Source organism: Ochotona princeps, chromosome 33, assembly GCF_030435755.1.
Source record: "Ochotona princeps isolate mOchPri1 chromosome 33, mOchPri1.hap1, whole genome shotgun sequence".
In the NCBI taxonomy this organism is placed as follows: Eukaryota; Metazoa; Chordata; class Mammalia; order Lagomorpha; family Ochotonidae; genus Ochotona; species Ochotona princeps.
Genome location: NC_080864.1, coordinates 3,540,141 through 3,567,406, shown reverse-complemented (window position 1 = coordinate 3,567,406; position 27,266 = coordinate 3,540,141). Strand labels below are relative to the sequence as shown.

Genomic DNA, 27,266 nt, shown 5'->3' with positions numbered 1-27,266 from the left:
GGTGCCAGGGCCGGGGGGCCCACCTTGCATACAAGCCCTGGCCCCGGCCAGGAGGGTGGGCAGCAGGTGGGCCTCACATTGATGGCCATCTTGGGTTTGCAAACCCAGGAGCTGAGCTGGCCCCAGGAGACACCCAGCTGGGTGTGGTGCACCCAGCCTGGAGGCAGGCCCCTTTGTGGGCAGGAAGGTCGTGACCCAGGCCCAGAACCTTCCAGGAATGAGGGTGTGCTGGGAGACAGCCCCCCACGGGGATCCAGTTGGTGGTTTCCTCAAAGAGCAGTTTGTCAGGCCCGGAACATGCTCTGTTGAGGCCTCGCTCTGCGTGCTCGGCAGCAAGTGTCAGCATGTCGGAAATCACTTCTGATATTTCAATCAAGCCCCAGGCGGAGCAAGGCTGCACACAGCAGGGCCTGGGCGAGGAGGGCGGCTCCAGCAGCCGCCTCCGCCTTCCCTGGGAGGGAGCAGCGGAGACGCGCCCGGGGAGGGCAGGTGCCTCCGCTGGCATCCGACATAACCCTGGCTCGTGACACGGACTGCAGGCAGACCTGGCTCACACCCTGTGGGGAGCACTGGTTTTCTGATTGCTTGGTCCAGAATGTTCCTCAGAGTGGCCCCTCATGGGGGAGAGAAGCCATCACAGACGTGTCTGGCCATGGTTTGGGATCCGCCGGGACCTGAACTTGAACCAGAGGCAGTTAGTTGCTGGCACTGGGAGACTGTGTATGATGGCAGGTGGTCCTCCAGGCAGCCCCAGGGGCTGCCACCGGGCAGCTTCCCCAGGGCACGGGGGCTGGAGGCAGATGTCCCTCCCCGGGTGCATGTGGGTCTCCCTCCGTCTGAATTCCTGGCATCCTTCAGCTGACGAGCCCCACACTCTCCACTTATAAATCTCTGTAATGGTATTTACTCCTCCAAGAAGCAGCAGATCAATTGCGGGGCTCTTTAATAATTAAAAGTGTGTATTTCTGCAATCTGCCATCGACTTCCTCATTTATTCTGCGAGAGCCTGTCGGGGAGCTTCGTCCCGAGCCCCTCTGTGACGGACGGACGAGCAGGCGGACGGGGACGCCGATGGCTCGCCCGCGCGGCCCATCCATCATCCCAGACACGTCATCTAATTGATTGTTGGGATAACGGTGACGGCTGTGACGCGGAAGACAGACGCCGTAGGCGCGGAGACGCAGTGACGGGAACATAATCTTGCTGTCTTCCTAACCAAGCGCCTCTTGGTTCAGGCTTCAGTTCTCAGGAGGGGGTGGGATCCTGCCCGACACCTGCCATGGCGAGTCCTGGGGGGCAGCTCCGCTAAGCTGGAGGACAGGTCCCTGGGGGAGAGGGCCACCGTCTGGCGCCCGGCCTTAGGTGAGGAAATGCCACTCCCCCCCGGCATCTTGTAGAAGGAACCCAGCCCAGCCCCCCACACTGTCACCGGGAGCTTGAACATGTAACTTAATGTACGCTGACTTCTCGTGATCGGTTCAATTAATTAAATTGGAAAAGAAAAATATCAGAGCGTTGGTAACGGCTGGCGTGCCTCCAGGCGCGTCCGTTTTGATTGGTCTCCGAGGCCGCAGCTGACTTCTCGAAGCTGGCTTCGCCGAGGCTGGCTCCCCGCACCTCCCCCAGCTCCTGCCACCTGCTCCCCCAGCGGGCTTTCCATTTCTCACCGTTCCAGTTGTCCCCAGAGCAGCCTGGGGACGCCCGCAGATCAACAAGATGAACATCAACTGCCTGAGAAATGGATTTTGGGGAGCAGGGGTGGGCAGCAGTCAGGTGCAGACAGCCAGTGTCCCGGGCCTGGGGTGGCTAAGAGAAGCCGGCTTTGAGGCATAGCTGCTGGCCTGGCATGAGGAGTGCCACTCCTGCACCGCTGTCACAGCATTGCTGCACAAATCCACCGGGTGGCGCCACCTGTGCCTCATGCCCATGTCTACGGGGAAGAATAGGCAGTGCCCATCAGAACCCCAAGCCAGGCTGAGGTGAGCAAGGACATGCCACCGGACGCCGCCCAACCCTGTGCCAACACAAAGAAGCTCACACACACACCAGACCCAAGCTGCCAAGCACACAGATGCCCGCTCCATGGCCCCAGTGGCCAGCGGGGCAGCGGGGCAGCGGGGCCACCACCTGCTCCCCATCAAAGCCCTGGAGGCTTGATGAGCCCCAGGTTTCCATGCCCGTGCCCGGGGCCCGCAGCCGCCTGTCTGAGAAGCAGTGTCTGTTTCCCGGGTACTGTCGTCCCTGTTACGGACATTGTTCTAAAGTGTGTACGTGGGTCCTGGATGACGGGCCACAGAGCAGGGCGACATCATTACTGATCATTGATGGGCTGCATTCCCCCCTCCCACCACCCCGTCCCAGCTGCAGGTGCCCCACCTTTTACTCCAGCTCTCAGAGCCTTGTGACCCTGCCCTGTCCCGCACAGCCAGCTGCGTGGCGTGGGGGTGTGTGTGTGTCGGAGGCCTGTGTTGTCTGGGGTGTGGGTGCTTGGAAGTGATTCTCTGTGCGCCTGACCCACCTCTTGCGTTGACCCAATGCCGGGGCACAACGTAGGGCTTGCCTACCTCACGGGTCCTCCTTGTGCAAGGACAGGGCCCAGTTCTGCCCACACCCCGTCTGTGAGAAGTGTCTGCACCTGCCCCGGCATCGGGTGGACCCTCATGGCAGCAGCTGTCACCATGGCCCGAGGGCTCACCCACGTACAACCTGATTGTTTCTTCACAGTCTCTTCGCAAGGCAGACAGAGAGAGGGGAAGAAGCAGAATCTTCCATGTGCTAACACAGTGCCTGAAATTCCCCCAGCATTTCCTGTAGCCAGGACCAGAACTCCATCGGGGCCTCCTACCCGGGTGGCAAGAGACCAGAACTCTTGGGGGACACCATCCACTGCCTTCCCAGGCAGGTCAGCAGGAGGCTGGACGAGCAGAGCCGGGGATGGGTCTTGAACCGGCTCTCGGATGGTGGCTGCCAGCCCCACAAGCAGCTGCTTAGCTCGTTGCACTGCAGCCCATAGCCCCACATCCTGTATCTGCCACAGGGCAGAGATGGGGCTGGAGGCCCCGAGTGGTCCCAGCATTCCTGGAGCCCAGGGTCTCCACCCCTACCCCTCCTTCACTGTCTTCCCGTTTGCTTCCTCAGATCACGCAAGAGGCCGGGGAGTTCATGATCACCTTCCCTTACGGCTACCACGCCGGATTCAACCATGGCTTCAACTGCGCCGAGTCGACCAACTTCGCCACCCTGCGGTGGATCGATTATGGCAAAGTGGCCAGTCAGGTACTAGCCGGGGGTGGGAGGGTGATGGCGCCTACACTGCTCGTTCGCTCACTCGCTCACTTGGAGCCGGCTGTTGCGGGCGGCAGGCACTTGCAGAGTACAGGAGGAGCAGGGCTGGGCCAGGCCGGGCCGTGCGGCGCTCAGCTGCTACCCATTGTGGGTGTTTGGAGTCCCTGCTTGTCCAGGGATGGTGTGGCCTGCACATGCCCACAGCTGCGGGAAAGCTGTGGGTACCCGAGGCATCTTGCTGATTCGGGGGTGTCAGGCCCCTAGGTTTGGAAAGACTAGAAGACTTTGGTCTGGCCCTGGCCCCTATCCCTGCTGCCCCTGCAGGAATTTGCCGTTCTTGGACCAACCCACTTGGCCTCAGAGCGGAAGTATTTTACTGAAATTTCCTTGTAACTGCGTGCGCTTCTGGGAGGTTCCTGTGGACACCCTGCCTGGGCTCGGCCCTATGTTTTAGGTCGAGATGCGAGGACATGGCAGTGAGCTTGTGACTCCAGGTCTCAGCTGGAGGTGGGGGAAGCGAAAGGAGAAATCAGGGGCTCCTTGGGGGGCAGGGTCCTTGCCTGGGGCGGGAAAGACTGCAGACTTCCGCAGGCCGAGATATGAGGCCGTTGCCTGAATCCTGATCCGCCCAGCATTTTCTAGAAGTCATACTCACAGAGGCGTGCCGACTGCTTCAGCCAGATAGTGTCAGAGCAAGTCTGGGCAGGATGCGGGTGCACCCCGAGGTACATCCTGTGTACCCCGGCCCCGCACGCAGCTGAAGTAGGGAGCAGGTTCTAAAGGACTTGTATCCAGCGTGTCACAGACGCGGCTTGAGCAAAATGTGACCCAGATAGATGTGGCCTTATGCATGTCCTTTCCTAACATGGCCAGTAGAGGGTCACAGCCCTGTGGGCGCCGCTGGGCTGAGCGCGTGGGCGGCCCCTTGCTGCCCCCTTTTGAGGCCATTTTTCCAGCACCCACTCGGCTCGGCTTGCAGAGAGGGGGGTCTCACTCAGGACTACACACAGGCCTCCTAGGGATCACAGGGACGCTGGGTGGCAGGAAGCCGGCTGCGGGTGACGGAGCCGTGCTCAGAGCTGAGAGGGCTATGGGGCCGAGGGGTGGTGCAGGTGTTACAAGCAATTTCAGGTTCCGCCGCGTGACCACCAGCATGGCCTCGTGGGGAGCGTGGTCTTAACCGGGCTCCACGCTTACATCGTCAGGCAGCGTAGTGTGAAATTACCGAACAGGCAGCCCACGGAGCTGGCTGAGCCTGGGGCGGGTGGTCAGGGGGCTGTGTCACGTCCCAGTCTCTTCTTCATCTGCTATTGCAGATGGGCCCATGGCTCCGGCTGCCGTGGTTTCTTTGGATTTCACACGCGTGTATCTGCTGCCTGCCTGGGACCGCCTGTGCCACTGAGAGCATGGCCCAACCACCCGCAACTCACCCCCGTCCCCCGAGGGACGCCTGCTCCTGGGGCTCCCCGGGCCAAGTGAAGTGGCCAGAGGGTGCTGGTCAGAGGGTGGGGGGATGGGTGCCAGGGTCACGGGGGCACCCCCAGGACAAGGAGGGGACACCCCTGTAGCTTCATCCACCGTCAGGACCTCGCAGCAGGAGGAACCCATGCCAACAGGGGAAGTGGAACTCATGATCCCCACAGTGGGGAGAGGCACCTGCCAGAAGCTGAGGGCCTGGCCTGTTTGTCTGCCGTAATGTCCCGGAAGCTGGGCAGCTTCATCTTGTGTGTCGCACCCAGGAAGCCAGTGGGTGTTGGTGAACATGACCCAGTCCCAGGGGGGCTGGGCACCGTGGCCCTTAGCCTCGCCACACTGGGAGCAGACCTCCACGTGCCGGCTGGGGTCTGTGATGCTCTGTGTGGGCGTCACAGCTCCTGGGTTCAAGGCCTGGCCCTGGCTCCCCTCCCTGCTCAGGTCACTCGAGTCATGGCGTCCCTGCCTGCCCACCTGCATGGGTCACCCACAGAGCCCTTGGTTTCTGGCCAACCTCAGTCCCGATGGGGGATCAAGCAGCCAATGAGAGCATTGGCTGCTCCCTCCGCCCTGCCCTGCCTACCCCCTAATAGACTGCCGCTGCCTGTCGCTGAATGCTGGTCCGGGCCTCTGACCGAGCTCAGGTGACCGTCAAGGCCACCTCCACGCCAGGCGGGCCCTCCTGCCCCTTCTGTCTGCCTTGTCCCACCTGGAGCCATGACCTCCTGCGGGGTCTGGGATGTGACATTCCCCTGACCCCGGGGGTGACCCCAGGGTGATGGCTGTGTCCTGGACCTAGGTTGGGGGGGCTGCAACAGCCGGTGTCACAGTCCCGGGGCCAGCTGGGCTCACGCTGACTTTGTAGTGGAATTACCACCGGGCAGATCAAAGAGCCGCTGCCACCTTGCTAGAGGCGAGCAAGCGATACGCCACCGGCCTCCCCCCCTGAACTCGAATTAGTCCTACACGGCTGCACGCCGTGTTAGATTAGCTTGGCACGCGGCTGTGGCTGCTGCTGGATGCGCTTGGCAGCCGAGGGGGTCTGCTCTCCAGAGCCTGAGACGTGCTGGTGCCCCCAGGACACCTGCTGGGCACGGAGCTGACTGCAGATTAAACAGAGCGAGAGAGATGGAAAGCCGGGAGGGAGCCCGGCGCTCTTCGCTTCTTCCTGAAAGCTCAGCACTCATCCCTGGGGAAGACAGCCGGGCTGGCTGCCTCCCCTTACACACACACACAGGGGCACTGCGTCTGGAGATGGCCCCCCACAGTCAGCCTGGCATAGGGCTAGAGTGTGGAGTGGGGGGTGACTCCTGAACCCCCAGGCTGGGGTGGACAGGGGACTTAATTGCTGTAAAATGGGCGCCACGTGCTTCCTGTGCCTGGGAGGGTGCATGCTAGCTCCTTCTGTCGGCCTGCTCCAGGTTGTCATCCCGGATCCCAGGAGGTGGCAGGGCAGGGCAGGGCAGGGCAGGCAGACAGACAGGGGGCTGCCAGTACAAGAGCGCCTCCCCAGGCGCTAGATCCAACGCGCTTGCCCCGTGTCGCCATCCATCCGTCTGTCCGTCCGTCCGCCCCTGCAGCCACAAGCGCCCCTCAGCTGAGGGGGTCCTGTCTGTGCCCGCCCCACCCTTGCAGGGCAGTGGTTGCCAGTGCGGCCGAGCTCCATGCGGCACTGGGGACACAGTGGGCCCAGGCGTGCCCCGCCCTGGTGGTTGTGTCATTTTCCGGGTGCTGTGTGGGTGGGAACCACGGTTGCCAACCATGGGCAGCTGAGATGGGCCGTCTGTCCCACCCTGGCCAGCTGCGGTCAGGACGGGGCAGGGCCTGGTGGGCTCTGGCCTCTGATGTTCAGAGAGGAGGCCTGGGGGGCTGGGAGCCGGGGCCGGTCTTGTTTCTGAAGCCTTGTCAGTGAATTCCCTTGGATTTCCTAATGAACCCCTCCTGCTGCAGCGCCACTAATTGCATCGGAAACGGGGGCCACGCGGCCCTTCCCACACGCCAGCAGATGCGGTGGGCTCTGCCGCTATAGTCGGCCCCTTGGCTGTGGATTCAACGCTTTGGGAGCCAAAGCACTTGTAGAGGCAAGCCCAGTGCTGGCCATGCTGCCCCCCAATATGCTCCTTGCAGAGCAGGGAAGTGAGCTCCATGTGACAGCTGTTGTCCCCCCTGCCCCATCCCATCGCGGGGCTGCCGTGACCAAGCCCCACAGGGTTCCACAGGCCAAAAGTCCAGGTTGCATGCAGGCAATGGGGCGGAGGGTGGAGCCTGTCCTCTCTTGCCCCTTCCTGTGCTCATAGGGACACAGACGTTGGGGTGGGTGCCCACCCCAGTGAGCTCTCGGCCCCTGCTCCGAGGGAACCCTCGCTGGTACTGGGGGAAGAGAGCAGGGCAGCAGCATGGGTTTGGGGGGCCTGACTGGTCATGGTTCCTCCGTGGGGGCAATGGGGACTTATGCAGGAGGAGTGGGGGGATGGCCTTGGGCCCTGGGCGCAGGGAGAGATGTGGGGAGACTGTGGAGGTCTGTGGGTCTGGGCATGCCTGGGACCAAGGGCATGGAGAAGGGGCTGGGGTGTGGGAGGTTGGGGCTGTGTCTTAGAGGACAGAGTGGCAGGGGAGACGCAGAGACTGGGGCAGCCGGGCATGGGGACTGGACTGGATCCTATCCACAGTCACTGGGGGACAGCTTGTCCCCGCCCACCTCCCCAAAGGGTCTGCTGCCACCGCCACCGTTGGGACACCCCTGCTCCGCCCCCATCCACGGAGCAGGAGCCAGCAGCTGCTAACAGCCCAGCACGGCATGGTGCGGCCTCCATGTTCTGCCCTGGTTCCTGGGTGAGAGCCAGCAGGACCTGATGAGGCATCAGGGCCCCCGTGGTCAGAGGCTGTCGGGCTGATGATTTTATTGAACCGTGTTTAATAATCCCCTCCTCAGGCGGGAGCCACTCCTGCGCGCCCCTCTCTGCTCTGCTATTTTACACGAGCAAATTCAAAGAGCTGTTCAATCTTGTAGAACCAGATGGCCGCTGATGGAGGCCCAGGGGGAAGTCACAGCAAAGGAGACCCACGTGGATGAGTGGCTGGCTTCCCCGACAGCCTGGCCTTGACCTGTTCCTTAGTATCGGGGCCCCCTTGCCTGCCCCCGCCTGTCTCTGCCTCTGGAGTGGCCAAAGCCAGACCCAAGCACCCCGGGAAGGGGGACCTGAACAAGCCGGGCCCTCAACATGGCAGAGGGGAGCCTGTGTGTTAGCCTTCCCCTGAGGCTCAGAGACCTCTGGCCACAGGCAGCTTGGGGCAGGCTGCTGCCCAGACAGGCATGTGTGATGGGGGTGGCAGGGGTGAAGGGGGCAGGGTGGAAGGCTTTTAGCCTTGGAGGGTATCGGCTGCTGCACCAACACCTTGCAGTGCCTCCTCATGCAGCGCCCTGACCCTCCCAGCCCTACTAGAAGCAGGCCATAAGCGGTCCATTTGGGGCGGTGGAGTTTGGGGGTGGGGGTGCCCCGGGAGGGTCTGCACAGCGGCCACCCTCAGAGCCGGGTGCTATAGGATGCGCTGTGCAGAGAGAGGAATAGAGGGGGAGCCTGCACGCCTGCGTCCTAGAACTGTGGGAAGAGAGGTTAGCTGGGACTGTGGCCGCGTGGGTGTGGGCTAACACGCGTTCATGCGTGGGAGTTAGTGTCCGTGTGTGAGTGTGAGTTCCTGTCACTGATTTACACCCCAAACCTCACAACACCTGGAGCTCCAGCTGGGTCTCCCACCACCCCCTGGGTGGCAGGGGCCCCAAGGCTCCAGCCCTCACTACTACCTCCAGGGCATGCACCCCCCATGGTGGTGGTCTGCTCCACAGGGGGGACACGGTCACTTGAGGGCCACACATTGGTCACCGTTCATCATGGAGTTCTTATTGAACCCCCCGGCCCTGTCTCCGTCTCTCTCTGCTTCAGCTCTGCTCTGCATAGCGGTGGGCAAGGCCACAGCCCTCCACTCCGGTCCCCTCGTTCTCCTGGGAACTTGGCCGTGGCTCCTGGGAGACCTGCACGGCTGACTCCGGCCTGTTTGATGTGTCAATCTTGTGGGCACAGTGACAGCCACGCTGTTCCCTGCCCCGTGGCCGGCCGTCAGGGCAGTGAGTGATAACACCAGCAATGGTAGAAGAGGTTCCCACAGCTACGGCTCCCCAGCCGTCAACTTCCCGTCTGTCATTGTGAGAGACAGCTGTGGCCTGAGCGCTCACTGGGCCTCCCTTAGGCCCTTCCTGGTGATCCGGACCCCAACTCCTGGAGGCCGCCTTGGGCTCTGAGTGTGGGTAAACTGAGGCCAGAGGCATTGGGCAGGTGACGCAGGCAAGACAGGGATGAGGCTGGGCTCCTCTTGCAGGGTGGCTACTCCCCTGGGGTGGGGCAGGTGTGGCTGTGTCCATGGACATAACCGGGGCCGCCAAGTGCTCTCACCGGGGGTGTCTGGACCTCTCACAGGTCTCCAGACCTGGAGGGGTGCTGAAGTACTCACTGGGGCTCGACCCCCTTCCGTGGTTTTGTCGCCCTGCGGCCTGCTGTGTCTGCCCGTGAGGGGACGGGCAGGGCCGGGGTCACGGGCAGTCTGGCGTTCAACCCAGAGGGGCTGGCAGGACGGGCTTCTGGTCCTGTTGTGGAGGCACGTGTTTGGGACCAGCCCCTTCCGTGTTGGGGGGAGCGGTGTGTCATTCAGACAGACCTGTCTGGCCCTGTCGCAGTGCCCCGGGCCCAGCAGCCTTGCCACGTCCTGCCTGCGATGCCTGAGGGGACGAGAGCTGTCGCCGACCAGGAGCCCTGAGCCTGGCTGGGACCCCCTGTACGCACACTGGGAGTGCCCTTAGCATATCTGTTGATTCATCAAACTGGCATGGGCAGCTCTGGCGAGCAACACCATCAAGAGTGGATCTGGGAGGTGTCCCTTGCTCAGGCACCATCCCTTCCGCCCAGCATCAGGGAGCTCTGCACTCCCAGCAACGGACAAGTGATGGGGGGCAGCCGTGTGTCAGAGCCGGGCTGGACATGGGAGCCCCAGGGGACAAACCCACCTTGCACAAGTGAGAGATGGGGCCAGGGCTCCGTGTGTCCCCTCTCGCGTCCCCAAAAGCCCCATCCACACCATGGCATCTGCTGGCTGATGGAGAGCGGGTGTCTGGCACCCTCGTGGCTGGCCGCGTGGCCCTGGCTCCAGAGGCAGCCCCGCCTGCCTGCCTGGTTCTGGTGGCCGAGCGCTCTGAGCCGTACAAGGTACACAGGGCCCTGGGGCGTGCTCAGGCTCATGGAGGGGGCCGCCCAGACCTAGTTTCCCCGGTCCACGGCTGATTTCTTCATCAGAAGCTAATGACTCGGTTAGACTCCCCCTGGAGTTCCTTCCTCTCCGTCAGCGGTGCGGGCAGGGCCGCTGAGCTGGGGTGGGGTGGGGCCGAGAGCCCCCGTGACTGCAGCAGGTCCCGGAAAGATTCCTGAAGGCTTGGGGGAGACCATGGGGCCCCTGGCGAGGGCTGACAAAGCAGCTACAGGGCACAAGCTCGCTGTGTGGAAGTGCTAGCCTCCTGTCCCCGCCACAGCCCCTGTCGAGCCACTCGGCACAGGGTCCCCTGGTGCTCCCTTGGCCTCAGGTACCTCTGCGCTGCCCTGTTCCCATGAGTGTGTCGAGTGTGTCTCGTTCCTCTTCTGGCTCCTCCTGGGTGCCTCCGGGTCTGTGTGAGTGTCTCTAACTTGTCCTGGCTGGTGTCAGCCCTGGGCAGGGACCTGCCTGGCAGCCAGGCCAGGCTGCAGGGAGCTGACGCCGGGTCCCCCCATGGCCCACACAGGTGCTCGTTTTAATGAGTTAAGCAAAAGCAATTCAGAACCGCTTGGATGCGGGCCCCGTTAGCCGCTGCCTTAGATGGTGGGGCCAGGGAGGCCATGGCCAGGCCAGGCTCGGAAGATGCACCCACCACCTGCACCCCGCCACGCCGCAGCCCAGCTGCCGTGCCAGCCTCTCCGCCCCTGCGTGGGCTGTCGAGGTTGCTGGGAACCACTCGACTGTAAATGCTCCCTCTCGGCATGGCTACAGCCTTCCTGTCCCAAGTCCCTGTCCCTCGATTCAGCAAGCGGGGTCAGGGGCTGCCCTGGGGGTGGGGAGGGACGGGCCAGGCATGGGAAGGGGCTGCAGAAGGCTCCCCCCAGGGGAGTCCCTGCTGGCCCCCAGTGCCAAGGGCAGTTGAGTCCCTCACCTCCGGCAGGCCGTGCTCTGGGGAGCAACTTCCCCTAAGCATGTTTGCCTGATGGGAGGCCAAGCTGCAGGAGTGGGTGGGCAGCTGAGACCACCCGGCTCGTCCCGTCACCCACCTGGTCTCCAGCTTGGCCTTTGGGGGTGCTGTGTGCTGTTTGGTGAGAACCAGGAGCCCACAGACTGCAGCCCAGACTGCTATGTAGTGGAGTCTAAATGGCAGACAGCCACCTGCCGTGGAGGTGATGCGGCTGTCAGGGCGGGGTACGAGGCAGTGGTACTGTGAGTGTGTCACCCCCGTCACTCTCTGTTGCATCCAGGACAGGCCTGAGTTGGGTGCCTGCCTCAGGAACCCACGAGGGCCACGCAGGAGACCCGGAGGCAGGGGGCGGGGGGGAATCTGGCTTTTGCCTCCATCATCCACTTCCCTGGGCGCCCACGTGCCTCGTGGACAGCTGCTTGTGTGGGTGGACGCCGAGCCGCTGCAGCTAGGCCTGTCATTCCCTGGTCACCCGGGAGAGGGCCCAGGGCCCCAGCATCACACTTGTGGGCGATGGTGACCACACTGGGGGACAAGCGTGAGGCCCTGTGTGGGGGACGTTCCAAAGTCTCCCTACCTAGGGGAAAAAGAAGCCTCTGGATAGAAGGCTCTAGAGAGGGGGAGCTCAGTGGGAAGGGGCAGGGGAGGCCGGCTCCGCGTGTAGGGGACCTGCAGTGTGAGTGTGGGGTGAGCTTCCGGTGACGGCTTGTGTGTCCCGCCCACAGTGCACGTGCCGGAAGGACATGGTGAAGATCTCCATGGATGTGTTCGTGCGCATCCTGCAGCCGGAGCGCTACGAGCTGTGGAAGCAAGGCAAGGACCTCACCGTGCTGGACCACACGCGGCCCACCGCCCTCAGCAGCCCCGAGCTCAGCTCCTGGAGCGCCTCCCGGGCCTCGCTCAAGGCCAAGCTCCTGCGCAGGTGAGGCCCCACCCGTCTGTCCTCGGCTCCTCCCCCTCTCCCCTCCTCCTCCGCTCAAGGCAAGGTGCGTTTCTCAGGGTCGCGGGCGCTACCTGAGGTGAGGGGTGTGTGTGTGTTGTGGGAGATCCGGCTGGGGCCTGGGGCCACAGGGGCTGTTTGACCAGGGCCTCCAGCCCCTCAGAACAGGCCCCTAGGGACAGCAGCACCTGTCCTTGTGCTTTGTCCTGCCTCTGCCATTAGCATTACTCAACCACGTCAACATTAGCCCGACTCCCGGGTGCTGCAGCCCAGCCGCTGGCCCTGGCTACAGAGGTACTTGCTAAGCCCCCAGCCCCAGGCGTATATGCAGGAGGACACGTGCAGGCCAGGCCAGCTCTCTGTAAGCACACTGACCCGGAGCTGGCTAGCCAGGCTGTTACGGCTGCTCCACTCCGCTGCTGACGGTGAGGGAATAAGCTGGGCTTTATCTGTGGACCCTGCCACGAGATAGGGGCATGCCCAGCATGGAAGCACTGCCGTGGCCAGCTCGTGGCTGCCCATGGACGGGCCCTGGGTTCCTGGCTTTGGAGCGGTGGCCTCCACTCTGCATGCCGCTTTCCCCAACTGCATAGCCGCTCTGGGCCCTTCTGACCACGTGGCCTCATTGTCCGCACGGCCCTGTGTCAGTGCTCCCCGCATCTCTTTCTGATGGCCATGACGACGTTCCTAGCCTACTTTCCGTGTGGTCAGCCCTTAGCCACCCCTGCAGATCCCAGTGGCTCCCGAGTGTGGCGCCTGCCCAGGCAGGTGGGGTGTTTGCAGAGCCCTAAATTGACTGCATGCATTTCAAGCTAATTGGCCATCAGAGTGGGCTGGCAGGAAGCAGGTGTCTGCAGTGTGCCAGCCTTGTGCTTGGGCTGGCTCCCTCAGACACAGCCCACTGCGCAGGGCCGGCCCTCCTGCCCCTGAGCTGCTGCTGGCCTCAGGGGCGCTTGGAGCCCCTAGGGACTCCCCACGCCCACCCCCCGTACACCAAGTCTCGGTGCCATGTGACTGTGCTCACCAGGGTCCGCAGAGGTGGGATTCCTTAATGCTAGGACTTCATCTCAGGTCATGGTGCCAGGTGGCAGAGAGCCCTGCATACCCAGGACAGCCTCCCAGCCAGGCCCTGCTGGCAGGGCAGCCGTGGCGGTCCCACTTCACGCCGCGGAGTGGAAGGAGCCTGGGGCACAGCTGGTATCCTGGGGGCTGCTGGTCCAGGTACAGCCCTTTGGCTTGCTGCTGCTGCTGCCAGAGGGACACTGATCACCAAGGAGAGCCGAAGGTAGTTAAGCACCCAGAATTGAGGAGCCTGTGGCCGGGTGTAGTGTGTCTAAGGAGGATTGGAGGGGCAGAACAAGCTGGCATCCCTGGAGACGCCAGCATCGCAGCTCCCTGCTTATGCACCTGTGAAAGCAGCAGCAGGTGACTGAGTGCCGAGGTCTCTGCATTTGGGAGATGCTCGGATGGAGTTCCCAGCTCCTGGCTTCATCCCGGCCCCACTGTGGCTCCTGCGGTCATCAGGGGAGTGAAGTCCCAGCAGCCTGTGCGTGGCCATGGCCACCCGCCCGCAGGAGGGCATCAGGACCCAGAGCCATCTCCTTCCCACAGAAGATGTACCATGGCACGCCCCCACTAACTGGACGAGGGCAGACACCAAAGCGGCTCATCAGGGAGAACCCAGGTCAGGCCCTGAAGGGTGGCCAGCGGCTGGAGACACGGAGCCAACCTTGGCTCGAGCAGTCTCGAGGCTTGGAGCTCCCTGGAAAACCAGGATGGGACCCAGGGTGACCCAGTACCTATAGGGCAGCTGTGAATACCAGAGTCAGACAGCAGTCATGGCAGCCGCTGGCCAGGGACAGCCACACCCTGAGGGTCTGGTCCCAGGGCTACCTGATGGGATCAGCCAGGACCAGCGCCCTTGCCAGCAGAACAAGAAGACAGGTGGTGAATGGAGGCGAGCCGTGGGTCTGTGTGGGGCCAGCTCGGCATGCCTCCCTACTCAGGCTCCCCTGTGTGTATCTTCCCAGGGTGGGAGCTCCTTGTTGGCTGCCCACCTTGGCCCGGGTATGGCCCCTTCTAGAATGCCAGGGGCAAGGCTGGGGTCGTGGCGTGGGGCCTTACCGCCTTGGTGAAGCCCAGTGAGCCTGGGGGACCAGGGCTGCCTGGGACTCTGGGGAGACAGCAGCTGGAACGGTCAGGAGTGGCCCCAGGGCTGATAGGTGTCATGGGTGGGGGTTGGGCCAGAGGGACATGGAGGAGGAGGAGGCAGGAGCCATGCGAGGTGAGTTGGTACACCAGGACTCCTCGACGGGCGCCGCAGGCTGCTTGGGTGGAGGTTGGGGCACGTGTGACCCCAGTGCCAGCTCCCGAGCTCCTGCCACGGCCAAGGGGTACCTGGAGCTGGTGGCCTGGGACAGTTGGTGCATCCCCCGTGGGGAGACCCCCGAGAGGGTTGGGCTGTCCCCCTCCCTTCCCGCTCCCATCCCACACCGGGGCCCAGCTGCCCCTCCTGCCCCGCAGCCACCACCCTCCGTGCACCCTGCGTGTGTGATGTGTCCCTGCTCATGCACCCGCTTCCTGCCAGTGGTCATCTCGTGAGGTTCATGCTGCTGTCATTGCTGGGGGAGCTTCGGGGCAGAGGGGAGGGGTGAGCAGGAGTCAGGGGCAAGGCCTGGGGGTCTCCACACGGAGTTCAGGGGCTCATGGCTCTGCCCAGCCTCTGTAGGGTTCGTGGGGACGTCAGACAGAGGAGGCACAGGTGTCACCCCACCTTCCCCTGCTTGTGGGGCAGCGCACCCCTCAGTAGCAGCCAGAAGGGCCCAACATGCGTCTGCAGGCTCACCCACCTCTCCACTCCTGCTTTGTCCTGGCTGTCCCTCCCGCTCCTCCCTTGCCTCCGCAAGGCTGGAGCTGAGCTGAGCCGAGCCTGCAGGCCGCAGGGTGAACATCTCACCTGGGGCTGGCTGGAGGTGCCGGGCGTGGGCTGTGCCCTCCCAATGCCCTGTGCCCATCTCGGCACCGAGGAGGCCCCAAGAAGCGGCAGTGAACTCGAGTTCCCACGCGTGCCTCTGGAGGGGCTGGAGAGAGGACCAGGGGGGCCAGCCAGCTGGGGCCGATGCCCCAGGCAAGGCCCGACAGGCAGTGCCCACCCCCACACCCTGAGCAGCCGTGCCCGTGGGCTAAGAGAGCAACCCCCTGAAATTTACATTCTAGACAAATTAGTCTGAAGGAAAACAGACACTGGAAAAAGGCTGAGGAGGAGAGAAAACCGAGTCTAGAGAGAAAGAAAGAGCAGACCAAAAAGCCGGGGCCGGCGTAAGTGTCCTTTCTGTCCGTGTCCGCGTCCATCCAGCTCACCCTCCTGTCCCCCGTCCCCTCAGTGTCAGCTGGCTTCCATCTCCAGCCACCATCAGCACCCCCACCCTGTTCCCCAGAGAGACCCTGCCCAGGCTGTCCCCGTTCGTCTCCCTCCCCTGCCTCTGGAGCTGGCACTCGTCCGGGTGTGGGGTGGGGCCCTGTGGTTCCGCCTAACAGAGCACCTGGACCGAGGGCACCCTCCCCATGCTGCCCACACCCCACACCCCCCTCCGCCTGATGGGTCTCCCTCCCCAGGTCTCACAGGAAGCGGACACAGCCCAAGAAGCCCAAGCCAGAAGACTCCAAGTCCCCCGGAGAGGAGGCGGCCGGGGCAGCCCTCCTGGAGGAGGCTGCGGGCAGCATGAAGGAAGAGGCAGCACAGGAGGCCGACCCCGAGGAGGAGGAGGAGGGGCTGCAGCCACTGCAGGGCCGCGAGGCTGAGGGCTCAGAAGGTCAGTCCCCGCAGGGCCACCACCGGTGCCTCCCGGGAGGAGCCTGTGTGCATCTCTGTATCCAGCCGTATCAGCCCCACAGGCCTGGGCGTTTGTAAAAGTCTCCAGTGTATGGTGGATGTTGCAGAAGTGGGCCATGAGAGAGAGCCCGGGCAGAGGCCAGGCCTGGGGCTTGGGAGCCAAGATGGGGCACCGAGCCGGGCCTGGGAGCTGGAGCAGGTTAGGCAGCGGGAGCCGGGCCTGGGGGCTGGAGCAGGTTAGGCAGCGGGAGCCGGGCCTGGGGGCTGGAGCAGGTTAGGCAGCGGGAGCCGGGCCTGGGAGCTGGAGCAGGCTGGGTGTGGGTCTCCCACTGGCCTCTGGTCTCTGCCTCTCTCCAAGGCGTCTTCTGAGGGCCCGTGAGACGGCCATTGAAATGGGGCAGTGGCATTACATGGGTCTGTTTCCAGCATTCGCCCACCATGCAGCAGGGCTGTGCAGATGAGCCTGCGCGCCTGCACCCTGAGTTTGAGAGGGCAGAGTGACCTGCAGGGCACCCCTTCCTCAGCCCCGAGGAGCGTCCAGTGGCCACATGGACACCATCACCTACCCAGAGAACCTTTTTGGGGAGGAAGGCGGTCCTTGGAGACTGGCCTCCCAGAGAACGGCGCCTACAGGAGGAAGCTCTACTGACCACAGACAGACAGAGGCACCCTGGGGGGACGACCCCTGCACACCCCTGGCCACACAGCGGTGTGCATGGGTGTGTTTCAGCAAGGCCAAAGCAGTGAGTCAGCACCATAGGCCACTTTGTTGCCTGTGTGAGTAGCAGACACAGCCATGTACCAGCTGGAAACTGCCGGCCCAGAGCTGGAGCCCCAGAAGCCGGCTCTCCAATAGGGGACCAGGACATCTGACCAGCGAGTGCCCTTGGCTGCCAGGCCAAACGACTGCCCCAGCGAACCCCGTGATGAAAGCAGGGAGGGTCTCGGAGAGCAGGAAAGGCTTATGAATCCGTGAGCCCCGTGTGTCTCGGCTGCAGGAGCAGTCCCAGATGTGCGGACACGGCCATCTCCCAGCTGGCCGGCAGCTCCCTGCAGGACCTACAGGGCCCCTCCAGGGTCTGGGTGGTCGGTGAGGGGACAAGCCAATGGCACGGGGACTGGGGCACCAGCAGAGACTCTAGGTCCCGCCTGTCCCAGCTGGTCCCAGAGCTCGTGGCCCTCGGTGTCTCCACATCGGCCCCCAAGATGAGGCCACAGATGACTCTGCCTGAAAACTTGTGTTGGAGACACCAGGCGTGGCAGTTGCTAGACACGAGTGGGAAGGTGTTAGTACTGACCAGAAGGCCCGAGCCTGGCCAGTACAGTTCCTGTGGCGGAAGGGACGCCTGGCTGTCGGAAGACAGGCCAGCCCCTGGGCCCCAGCAAGGGCCAAGGTGAGGAATGGCCACGGAGGGGAGGCAGCCTGGCCATGGAGATGACCACCCCGAAGAGCTTGCCCACACTGCCCAGACGAGAGCGCTGACCTGGCCTAGCCGTGCCTGGCATCGGTGGCTGCCCCTCACTGTGCCTTTTGGAACACGCCGTCCAGAGCTGATGGCCAGGAGGCAGCCATGCTACCCTCAAGGCACAAGTTGGTCCACCCACGCATTTTGGCTCCAAAACCCAGAGAACAGGCTGCCCAGATGCGGGACAGAGTGCCCTGGGCCATGTGACAAGGTGACTTGGTGTGGGCCCCACCCCACAGGGTTCCCCCACTGCCCCGTGGAGGAAGGTCCCGCCAACTTCCCCAGGGTGGGTGGTGTGCTCCAGCTGCCACTCACTGACCCACCCCCTCCTCCAGCTGGCTTGCAGCCTTCCCTGGGGAGCCCTGTGGGACTCTGGGCTCCCACCCCATGGGCCTCACAGGCAGGATGGCCTCTGTGTTGGGCTGGGCCCCATGGCTGGGGTCAGCACTGGTCAAGGGGCCTGGACACTTCCTGCTCACTGCTGCTGCTGCTGACTAGGGTGTGGCTGGCTGGTACAGACGGAGCCCTCCAGTGGGCCAACCGCCACAAGCACACACCATCTTTAGCTTGGAGCAGACACGCTCCTCCCCTTCAAAAAGCCACTTAGGGGCTGAGGTGGTGAAAGGGTGTAGCCCGGGATGGCCGTGAACGGGGTAGGGAGGCCCTTGGTGGACCCAGGCACGCAGGGCAGTTGGGGGTGTTACACCCTGTATTTGCTACCATCACTGCCTGTGGGAGGGTCCAAGCCCTGGAACCTGGAGATGTGAGGAGGGGACTGTGGTCGCCAGGGCAGTGTGTTGGGCCGCAGGTGCAACCCTACGGGGCGAGCTGCCCTGTGCACCCCAGCGAGGCCCAGATGGTAGGAGAGGAGCAGGTGAACTCCCCCGCTGGGGTTTCACTGGGCTGGGGGTACAGGTGTGGGCAGGTGTCTGGGGAGACCCCAGCTACTAGAGACAGGAGCCTCCTGGGCTTGCAGCTCCTTCCACAGTACCGTGTCGGGAAGCCCCTCCTGCTCCCGTGGCCTGGGCCAAAATAGGTCCCCAGGACATCTGTGCTGACAGGGAGGTGGGGGCAGCACAGACTGAGCCGTGGGAGAAAAACAGGCTGCTTCTGCCCTGGCCTGTGCCTGGGCACACGCTGCGGGCAGGGTGGTTGCACCACCACAAAAACATTGGCAGCGCCGTGCCACATCACCCAGGCCAATGCCCATTGCCCATCGGTCACCCCAGGCCTCCAGCAGCAGCTACCCTGGGGCCCCATTTCTGCCCTGGGCAGGACAGTCTCCAGCTGGCCTGTTGCCCTCGGGGGCTGGATCGGCCCCCCTGCCTGGAGGGAGTTGGGAGCCTCGCAGGTTCTGGGTTCCAACTCTGACCATTTGTCCTTTCTCCACAGAGGACGGGAGGGGCAAGCTGCGGCCCACCAAGGCCAGGGGCGACCGCAGGAAGAGAAACTGCACTCCCCTGTCGCCCCAGCTGCCCCCACCGCCATCGGTGCCCAGCCCCGCCGAGGAGGCGCTGCGGCTGCCACCTCCCCTGGAGCTCCCGGTGCTGGCCCCGGGCCCTGGGACTGCAGAGGAGAGTCCCCCGCTGGCACCCCTCAACGTGGTGCCCCCCGAGACGCCCGGTGATGAGCAGGAAGTCAAGCCACGGCCCATCATTCCCATGCTGTACGTGGTGCCCCGGGCTGGCACAGCGGGGGCCGATAGGGAGCGGGTGGCCAGCCCACAGGCCTCGGAGCACTCGGCCCAGAAGGATCAGGCTGCCCCCATGGAACTGACGGGGCCAGAGGAGGTGCAGGTAAGCAAAGCTGCTCATGCGGCAGCCCTGTCCCAAAAGTGGCTCCTGCATTGCTGCCCTCCGACCCCCTCCTCTGGGGAGCCCTAGGGGAAGTCCTGTCCCCACAAGCCCTGCTCCCACATCCCAGGTTCCATCTGTGTCACCCAAGCTGAGGGTGGAGATCAAGAAGAGCCGGCGCCACCCCCTGGGCAGGCCACCCACGCGCTCCCCACTGTCCGTGGTCAAGCAGGAGGCTTCCAGCGATGAGGGTGAGGTGTCCCCCCCACTTTGGCATATCACACAGCTTCCCTGTGCTCCGGCCCGCCCTCAGTCCCAGCTTCCCCTGCCCGGGACCCCACCCCACCCCCCACTCTGTTCCCCCCCACCCAGTGGGCAGTAGGGAAGGGCCCTGTGCCCAAGTCTGCTCAGGCACTGGGTGCAGGCTGGCTCCCACCTCCAGCCGTGGCCTCAGCTGTCCACATCCACCTGTCCAAACCTCTTCTGCTCACACCCTCAGATGCTGGGACTAGGCTGACCAGGCACCTTGGGTGCCATTTGGCAGAGTCAACAGGCCCCTGGTGTCTCCCTAGAAGGGGGAAAAAAGCCAGTCTCCGAGGCCTCGGGGTGCAGGGGGTACAGCTGTGGGCTGGAGCTCTGTTACGGAGTGGGAGGCAGAGCAGGCAGCCTCGGCCGCAGGGCTTCAAGAGGGGAGTCCCCAGAAGTACCTCAAAGGGTGGGGCTGGAGCCCCCAAGGCAGGAAGGAGTCTGGGTGGGCAGGTGTGGGGGAGAGGGGGCTGACTGTGCCCTCCCCCTCCTCTGCACCCCAGCATGTTGCCCTGGCTACTCCCATGGCCCCACAGCCCAGCGTGGTGGCGGGACAGCCATCAGCGGCCACATTCCCACTGACAGGCAGGCACCCAGGGCCCACGAGGGGCCCGCCATGGCTAGGCCCGGGTCTCTGGGATTAGTCCTGGGCTGGCAGACCAGGTGGTAGAAGAGGTGCAGCCGGCGGCGAGGCAGGGCTGCGGGGAGCAGCAGGTGTCCAAGCTTGAAGGCTCCTGCTGCTGTCCCTCCCCGGGGACTGTGTGTGAGGCCGCAGCAGCTCCCTCTGTCCCGGAATGGCCCCGAGGGACAGCGTGTAGGGGGTGTAGGCCTTAAGGAACAGGACAGACACTCCACATGCTTAGGAGACCCAGAGTGGCGTGGGCATTGGGCAGATGGGAAAAGCGGACAAGACAACTGGGCCATGGCTGGGCCATGCAGCCAGGCGGAGGGACGGGACAGGGGGTGGGGGCCTCCACTCAGTGCCATGTGGGTGTGTGCTGGATGGCTTTCTCGCAGCGCTCAGCTTCCCATCCTGCTCCTGTTTATTCTAGAAGCGTTCCCTCTGTCTGCGGAGGAGGACGCGGGCGACCCTGACGCCCTGAGGTCCCCGCTGTCCCTGCAGTGGAAGAGCCAGGCGGTCAGCTTCCAGGCCGAGAGGAAGCTGAATGCGGCGGCTGCGCGGACGGAGCCATACTGTGCTATTTGCACCCTCTTTTACCCATACAGCCAGGTGAGCCCTGGCCCCCGCTGACACCCACCTGCCCTGGCCCCCGCTGACACCCACCTGCCTTGGCCCCTACTGACACCCACCTGCCCCAGGCCCTGCTGACACCCACCTGCCCCGGCCCCCACTGACACCCACCTGCCCCAGGCCCTGCTGACACCCACCTGCCCCGGCCCCCACTGACACCCACCTGCCTTGGCCCCCACTGACACCCACCTGCCCCAGGCCCTGCTGACACCCACCTGCCCCAGGCCCTGCTGACACCCACCTGCCCCGGCCCCCACTGACACCCACCTGCCTTGGCCCCCACTGACACCCACCTGCCCCAGGCCCTGCTGACACCCACCTGCCCTGGCTCCCACTGACCGTCACCTGCCAGGGATTAACCAGGGCAGGTGCAGGAGAGAGGGTACCACTGGAGGTTGCTGCTCTCATCCGCAGGCCCTGCAGACAGAGAAGGAGGCGCCCCCGGCCTCCCTCGGGGAGGGCCCCTCTGCTGCCCCGCCTGCCGGGAGCCGCCGGAGGACACGGCCACTCATCCCCGAGCTGTGCTTCACCTGCAGCAGTGAGAACCCCGAGGCCCTGCCCGCCAGCTCCGGTGTCGGTGATGACGGTACCAGTCCGCTGATGGTCTGCACCAAGTGCTGCCTGCAGGTGCACGCCAGTGAGTGACCCCCGGGCCGAGGAGATGGGCACGCCGGGGCCTCCCACCCAGGTTCCCTGGCAGCGGGGCAGCGGGGCAGCGGGGCAGCGGGGCCGGCTCTGAGAGCTGGGACTCTCCGCACACCGGGACATGCCTGTGGCCGGGGGCCTAGCCCCTGGTCCCTCCACCCCCGAGGAGCAGGCCTGATGCTCTCCAGAACCCGAGACACCTTCTGTCTCTCCAGAGAGTTCCTTCCCTTCAGAACCTGGGCCAAGATCGCCCCTCTGGCCACCACCACCTCTGTAGGGCTCCCCCCAGCTCTGCCCTCAGAGCAGGGGGGTAATGGGAAACCTAGTGACAGAGAAGGGACAGGGCTGCTGTCTCCCCTGACCCCGAGGTCCCCCACTCCCACCTCAGGGGCTGACCTAGCCCTCCGACTGCCTCCTCTACACCCCCTGCCCATTTCCAATCTGGGACCCCCTCTGGCTTCTGGCTCGTGGCTGCAGAAACAGCAATGTAGCCCAGAGATGGCGGGGCTGCCTGGCCAGCAGAGCTGAGCCTGGGGTCCTACTAGATGCAGCGTGGTGGTGGGGGGAGCAGCAAGGCACCCCCAGGCTGGGGCATGCGGGTGGGCTGTGCGGGGTCTCCCTCCCAACCCCTGTGTCCAGCCACCCTCTGGCCCTCCTGCGGTGGCTGTGCAACACCCCCACTGGGTGGCTTGGCGGGCTCAGCCAGTCCCACCGTCTGTACCAGGTTGCTATGGCATCCGCCCCGAGCTGGTTAACGAGGACTGGACATGTTCCCGGTGCACAGCCCACGCCTGGAACGCGGTGAGGAGCCCGTGCCCTGGGCCATGCAGGGTTGGTGGCTTGGGCCTGACACCCTGCCCCCACCTCGACCCTGAGCCCCCCGCTGTGTGTCCCCACAGGAGTGCTGCTTATGTAACCTCCGGGGGGGCGCCCTGCAGGTGACCACCGACAGGAGGTGGGTGGTACTGCCACCAGAGAGGGGCTTGGCGGGGTCTGGAGGCCTCCCTGGTTACCCACTGCTGCATGATTGGTGGGGCGGGGAGGGGCGGCATCCTGAGTGTCCTAGAGGGGTGGGAGCCACGTCCAACCCCTACCCTGCCTGGCCTGGGCCCCAGGGCCATACAGCCCCCCGCACGCCGTCCCTCCTCCACCCAGGTGGATCCATGTGCTGTGTGCCATCGCGGTCCCAGAGGCCCGGTTCCTCAACGTGCTCGAACGCCACCCTGTGGACATCAGCGCCATCCCCGAGCAGCGGTGGAAGCTGGTATGGGCCCAAGACCCCTGGCCCGACCCGAGATCCCCAGCCTGGCCTGGGCCCATCCCATATGAGCACCAGTGGCCTTGGAGAACCTGGCTCTGTCGCCATGACCTCCGGGCAGCGGGGCAGCTGTGCCCCTTCTGCAAAGCCCTGTGTGGGGCCAGGGTGGCCCCCTTTTGGCGAGTGCTGGCAAGTGCGCGTTCTCAGATGCAAAAGGAGGGAGTTGGAGCCTGGGGTCCTCAAGGGCTGGGCGCCAACGGCCTGCCTGTTCTCTCACCGCCTGGTTGGTTGTCCCAGCTGCCTGTGGTATCTTGGACAGGGAGGCACCAGGCTGCGGGCAATGTGGTTGGCAGCGGGGCATGCTGGGCAAGTCCTGTGAGGGCTGGGCCAACCCCTTACTGCAGACCCCGGCTCCGTGCCAGCAGGCAGGCGCCATGCGTGCCCAGGAGCCCGCAGGTGCAGGGCCACCTGACTGGCAGGGAGGGAGGCCTTGCTCACGGAGCGTGCCTGCACGCTGGGCCTGGCTCGGGGGTGACTCACGGGCCCGGCTGCAGCTCCAGGTGTGTCTTCTGCAGAGCCAGTGGCCAAGGGCCAGTGCGGGCGCCCCTCCCCGCAGGCGGGTTCCCAACAGGCTGCTCCCCGTTTGTCACTCTCCAGTCCTCACAAGCAGAAACTGAAAAATCCTGCTCCATGCAGCTTTCCCTTGTCCCAGTTAGCACCTGTTCTTCCTGCCACTTGCCCACCTTCGGGGACCACAGGCATGGGACGGTCACAGCCGTCTCCAGGGTGGCCGCCAGCCTGGGCTTGAAGGGCGATGGGGTGTGGATGGCAGCCTGCATGGAGAGGACCCCTTGCTCCCCTCCAAGCTGGGCTGGCTCCTGGCAGCTGACTGAAGCTCTGCAAAGTTCCTGGAGACATTGGGGAGTCTGGGGAAGGGGCTCAGAGTGGGTGACCCCACTCCAGCATGGTCAGTGTGTGTATGTGTGTGTGTGTGTATGTGTGTGTGTCGGTGGGGTGGGGGGATTGAGCCAGCTGGACCTGCTGTCCACAGAACACCGTGGGTCGTGGGCAACCAAAGGGGCTGGGCAGCTGGGCCAAGCTGCCTTCCAAGGGGCAGAGACGAATCAGGTGGGCGCCAGGCTCTGCCCTCGCTGCCTGGCACACAGTGTGAGCCCCTGGGGTCAGCCCCATGTGCTGCGTGCCAAGAATTAGTGTCTATCCCTGCTGGCGGCGGCCCGGGAATCGACAGCTTAACTGTGATGTCTGATTGCCATCGATCGGCCTTCCCTGGGGCCACGCTCGCTTGTCTGACCTTTGAACGTGGTTTATGGAGCGATAACACCGCTGAGATGATAACACAGCTGGGGGGGGGGCGGTTGAGGGAGCAGGCAGCCCCTCCCTCGCCACCCCTCATTCCCCAAACTAGGAGGCAGCTCTGTGGGAAACAGAAACAAAGCCACCTGCTGTGCCAACAAAAGCCCAGGGACTTCCAGCGTGTCCTCAGATTGTGCAGCCAGCTCTGCTAATTCCAGAACATTCTCACAACACACACCCCAGGAAGCCCGGCCCCAGGAGCTCTACCTCCTGGTTGCCTCTCCTCTTTGGGGTGGGCCTGTGATGGCAAGGAACCACCTGGGCACGGGGCGACTGGTGCCCGGCTGGCACGTTGCTCCCCATAGCCCTGCAGCAGTGTGCAGCACCACGCAGGGCAGGCCAGGCCGTGCTGGGGGCGCAGCAGGGCTCGGGTGGGGGGTCACTGTCCCACAGCGCTGCCCGTGTCCCCGCAGAAGTGCGTGTACTGCCGGAAGCGGATGAAGAAGGTGTCGGGCGCCTGCGTCCAGTGCTCCTACGAGCACTGCTCCACCTCCTTCCACGTGACCTGCGCCCTGGCCGCCGGCGTCCTCATGGAGCCCGACGACTGGCCCTACGTGGTCTCCATCACCTGCCTCAAGCACAAGCCCGGGGGCCATGCGGTGAGCAGAGAAGGCCCTCATCCCAGGGGCACCTTCTCCCCACTGACCCTGCCCCAACCAGCATGCCCACCCCACTGACCACACCCAGTGCCGACCCCACCCCATCCGGCATGCCCCACCCCACTGACCCCAATCCACATACCCCGCCCACCCTGCACTGACCCCGCCCTGTCCACCATGCCCCGCCCACCCTGCACTGACCCCGCCCCTGCTGCAGGTGCAGCTCCTGAGGTCGGTGTCACTGGGCCAGGCCGTGCTTGCCAAGCACCGCAGTGGCCTCTACTACCGTGGCCGTGTCATTGGCACTGCCACGCAGACCTTCTACGAGGTCAACTTTGACGACGGCTCCTACAGCGACAACCTGCACCCTGAGAGCATCACTGTAGGCGAGGGACCCGCGGGGTGGCTGCCAAGGGGCCCGCGGGGTGCCCCCCGGGGGTGGCTGACAGGGGATCCGCAGGGTGCCCGGGGGTGGCTGGCAAGGGGTCCGCAGGGTGCCCGGGGGTGGCTGGCAAGGGGTCCGCGGGGTGCCCGGGGGTGGCTGGCAAGGGGTCCGCGGGGTGCCCGGGGGTGGCTGCACTGGGCCCAATGCCCCTGCTCACTTGTCGCCCACCACGCAGAGCAGGGACTGTGTGCGGCTGGGCCCCCCACCCGAGGGCGAGCTGGTGGAGCTGCGGTGGACGGACGGCAACCTGTACAAAGCCAGGTTCATTTCCTCCACCACGAGCCACCTGTACCAGGTGAGCAAGCCAGGACCCGAGCCAAGGCCCGGCCCGGTGCCCCTTCCCGGGACTTTTCCTTCCTGACCTGCCCAGCGTGCAGGTTGGGCACCCCTGGCTTTTGCCTTGACCCTGACGGCCGGGGCTGTGGAAGCCTGAGTTATTCACAGCTGTGGGGCCGTGGAGCTTTGGGGCCCTGTCATGCCCTTTGCCTCTGGCAGATGCTGGGTGGGGTCGCCAGCTGGCAGCATCTGCCTCCCGTGTGCCGCCCCCAGGGTACCCAGCAGCTGGGCCTTGGGGACGTGCCCCTACCCCTCACCACCGGCTGACAGGGTGTCGCCCAAGGCAGCACCCATCAGGCCATGGGTGCAGGAGCCACACGGGGTGGCACACACTGCAGTAGGAAAAACTGGTGTTTGGGGTGATGTGGGGCCTGCCTGCTCCCCTGCTTGTACTCCCAACCTCACCCCGGAATTTGGGCCAGTCTGGGACAGCCTCGCCCCCGAAGGCACCTGCCTTCGCCAGTGGGGGCACGACAGGTTCCACAGTCCACAGTGACCACAGAAACTCGCCACGGGGTCGCAGGTCTGCAGGGGTGACAGTCTCTTGTCCTATCCGTGACTCTGGCCTCTGTGGGGTCTCTGGGGATCCCCATGGCACTGTAGGGCAGCATGCTGTTGCGGGGGCCTGTGATGAGTGGGTGGAGGCTGAGGGCCCAGCGCAGCCCACACCCCCCTGAGATCCTGCCAGGTTGGGCCAGGCCTCAGGCGTCCACCCTGCCCATGCTGACGGCCAGTGTCTCCCACGTGGGCGGCAGCTGCGGCAGTGGGTGCCGCAGGGTGCGCTGTGGTGCCTGGGGCCATGGCAGCTGCCCAGCCCTGAGGGCCACATCCCTCCCTCCCTGCCTCTGGCACAGGTGGAGTTTGAGGACGGGTCCCAGCTGACGGTGAAGCGAGGGGACATCTTCACCCTGGAGGAAGAGCTGCCCAAACGCGTGCGGTCCCGGCTGGTGAGTGTTCCTGACCCTGGGTACCCGCCCACGGTCCCCCTGCCTGCACCACACCCACCTCAGCCCCCCCAGAGCTTGGGCCCACTGGCTGAGGGGTCCTGGGCAACGCCAGCGCTAACCACCGTGCTCTCTGCTCCCCCCCGCAGTCACTGAGCACGGGGGCCCCACAGGAGCCCGACATCCCAGGAGAGGCGGCCAAGGCCGCCAAGCGCCCGCGGGTGGGCGCCGAGGATGCGGGCCAGAGCCTCGACTACCTGGCCTTCATGGAGAACCTGCTGCAGGCCCAGGCCCGGCCCGGGGCCCCCTTCTAGGACAGCCACCCGCACCACCCTTTCCCCCACGACCCGGCCAACAGGCCTGGGCGCTGTTCGCTGTGCTGGGCAGCCCGTGGCCAGGCCACCCATCCGCCCGCGAGGCGCAGGGGGCCTGGATCCCTCGGCTGGCGCCGGCCGGGACTCAGGGAGCGGGGCCGCAGGCTCGCGCCGCCCGCCCAACTACTCAGATTTGTAAACCTTGTTAGGCTCTTCTCCTAAAGGTGCTACCGCTTTCGTCTCCCGGGCCAGCGTGGCGCCGAGGGCGCGCCGCCCGCCGAGGGTGCTCCACCCAGGTCAGGCCAGAGGAAAACGCCCCCAGCCCCTCCACCCCTCCCAGGCCGTTTCCTGCATTTGTGGCTTTACAAAACACACACACGCACACACAGGCACACACACACGCACACACAGACACACACACTCTCTCAGAACCAGGATGCGCTACAAGGCATCACCTCCTCGGGTTTTTTCCTTTGTCGTCCTTTTCCAGTCCGATTTTCCCCGGCACAGGTAGTAGGGGGCTGCACGGCCACCCGGAGCCCCCGGCGGGCCCGGGAGCGGGGCCAGGGGTGCCCTTCCTGTAGCTGTGTTGGCTGTCGGGAGGTCAGGCCCGTGCAGCGCCCGCAGCCCCAGCCCCAGCCACCGTCTCCCATCCTGATCATTACCCCATGGCCACGTGGAGAGCCTTCCACAGAAGCTTCCAAGGACTGCCCCGCCCTCCCTCCGAGAGGTGGCCCACCAG

General features: G+C 64.7%; 1 protein-coding gene across 1 annotated transcript in view; it reads left to right on the top strand.

Moving 5' to 3' along the window:
* Window positions 1-26,917, top strand: part of KDM4B (lysine demethylase 4B) — a 60,345-nt gene extending 33,428 nt beyond the window's left edge. Inside the window, exons 9-24 of the mRNA XM_012929931.2 lie at window positions 3,139-3,276; window positions 11,746-11,942; window positions 15,177-15,278; window positions 15,576-15,772; window positions 18,651-19,095; window positions 19,163-19,302; window positions 20,410-20,588; window positions 21,024-21,246; window positions 21,979-22,055; window positions 22,154-22,209; window positions 22,410-22,518; window positions 24,300-24,485; window positions 24,703-24,867; window positions 25,106-25,225; window positions 26,121-26,213; window positions 26,360-26,917. Coding sequence (XP_012785385.2) covers window positions 3,139-3,276; window positions 11,746-11,942; window positions 15,177-15,278; window positions 15,576-15,772; window positions 18,651-19,095; window positions 19,163-19,302; window positions 20,410-20,588; window positions 21,024-21,246; window positions 21,979-22,055; window positions 22,154-22,209; window positions 22,410-22,518; window positions 24,300-24,485; window positions 24,703-24,867; window positions 25,106-25,225; window positions 26,121-26,213; window positions 26,360-26,524 — 2,592 coding nt within the window. The 3' untranslated portion in view covers window positions 26,525-26,917. The remainder of the gene's footprint in view (window positions 1-3,138; window positions 3,277-11,745; window positions 11,943-15,176; window positions 15,279-15,575; window positions 15,773-18,650; window positions 19,096-19,162; window positions 19,303-20,409; window positions 20,589-21,023; window positions 21,247-21,978; window positions 22,056-22,153; window positions 22,210-22,409; window positions 22,519-24,299; window positions 24,486-24,702; window positions 24,868-25,105; window positions 25,226-26,120; window positions 26,214-26,359) is intronic.
* The last annotated feature ends 349 nt before the right edge of the window (window positions 26,918-27,266 follow it).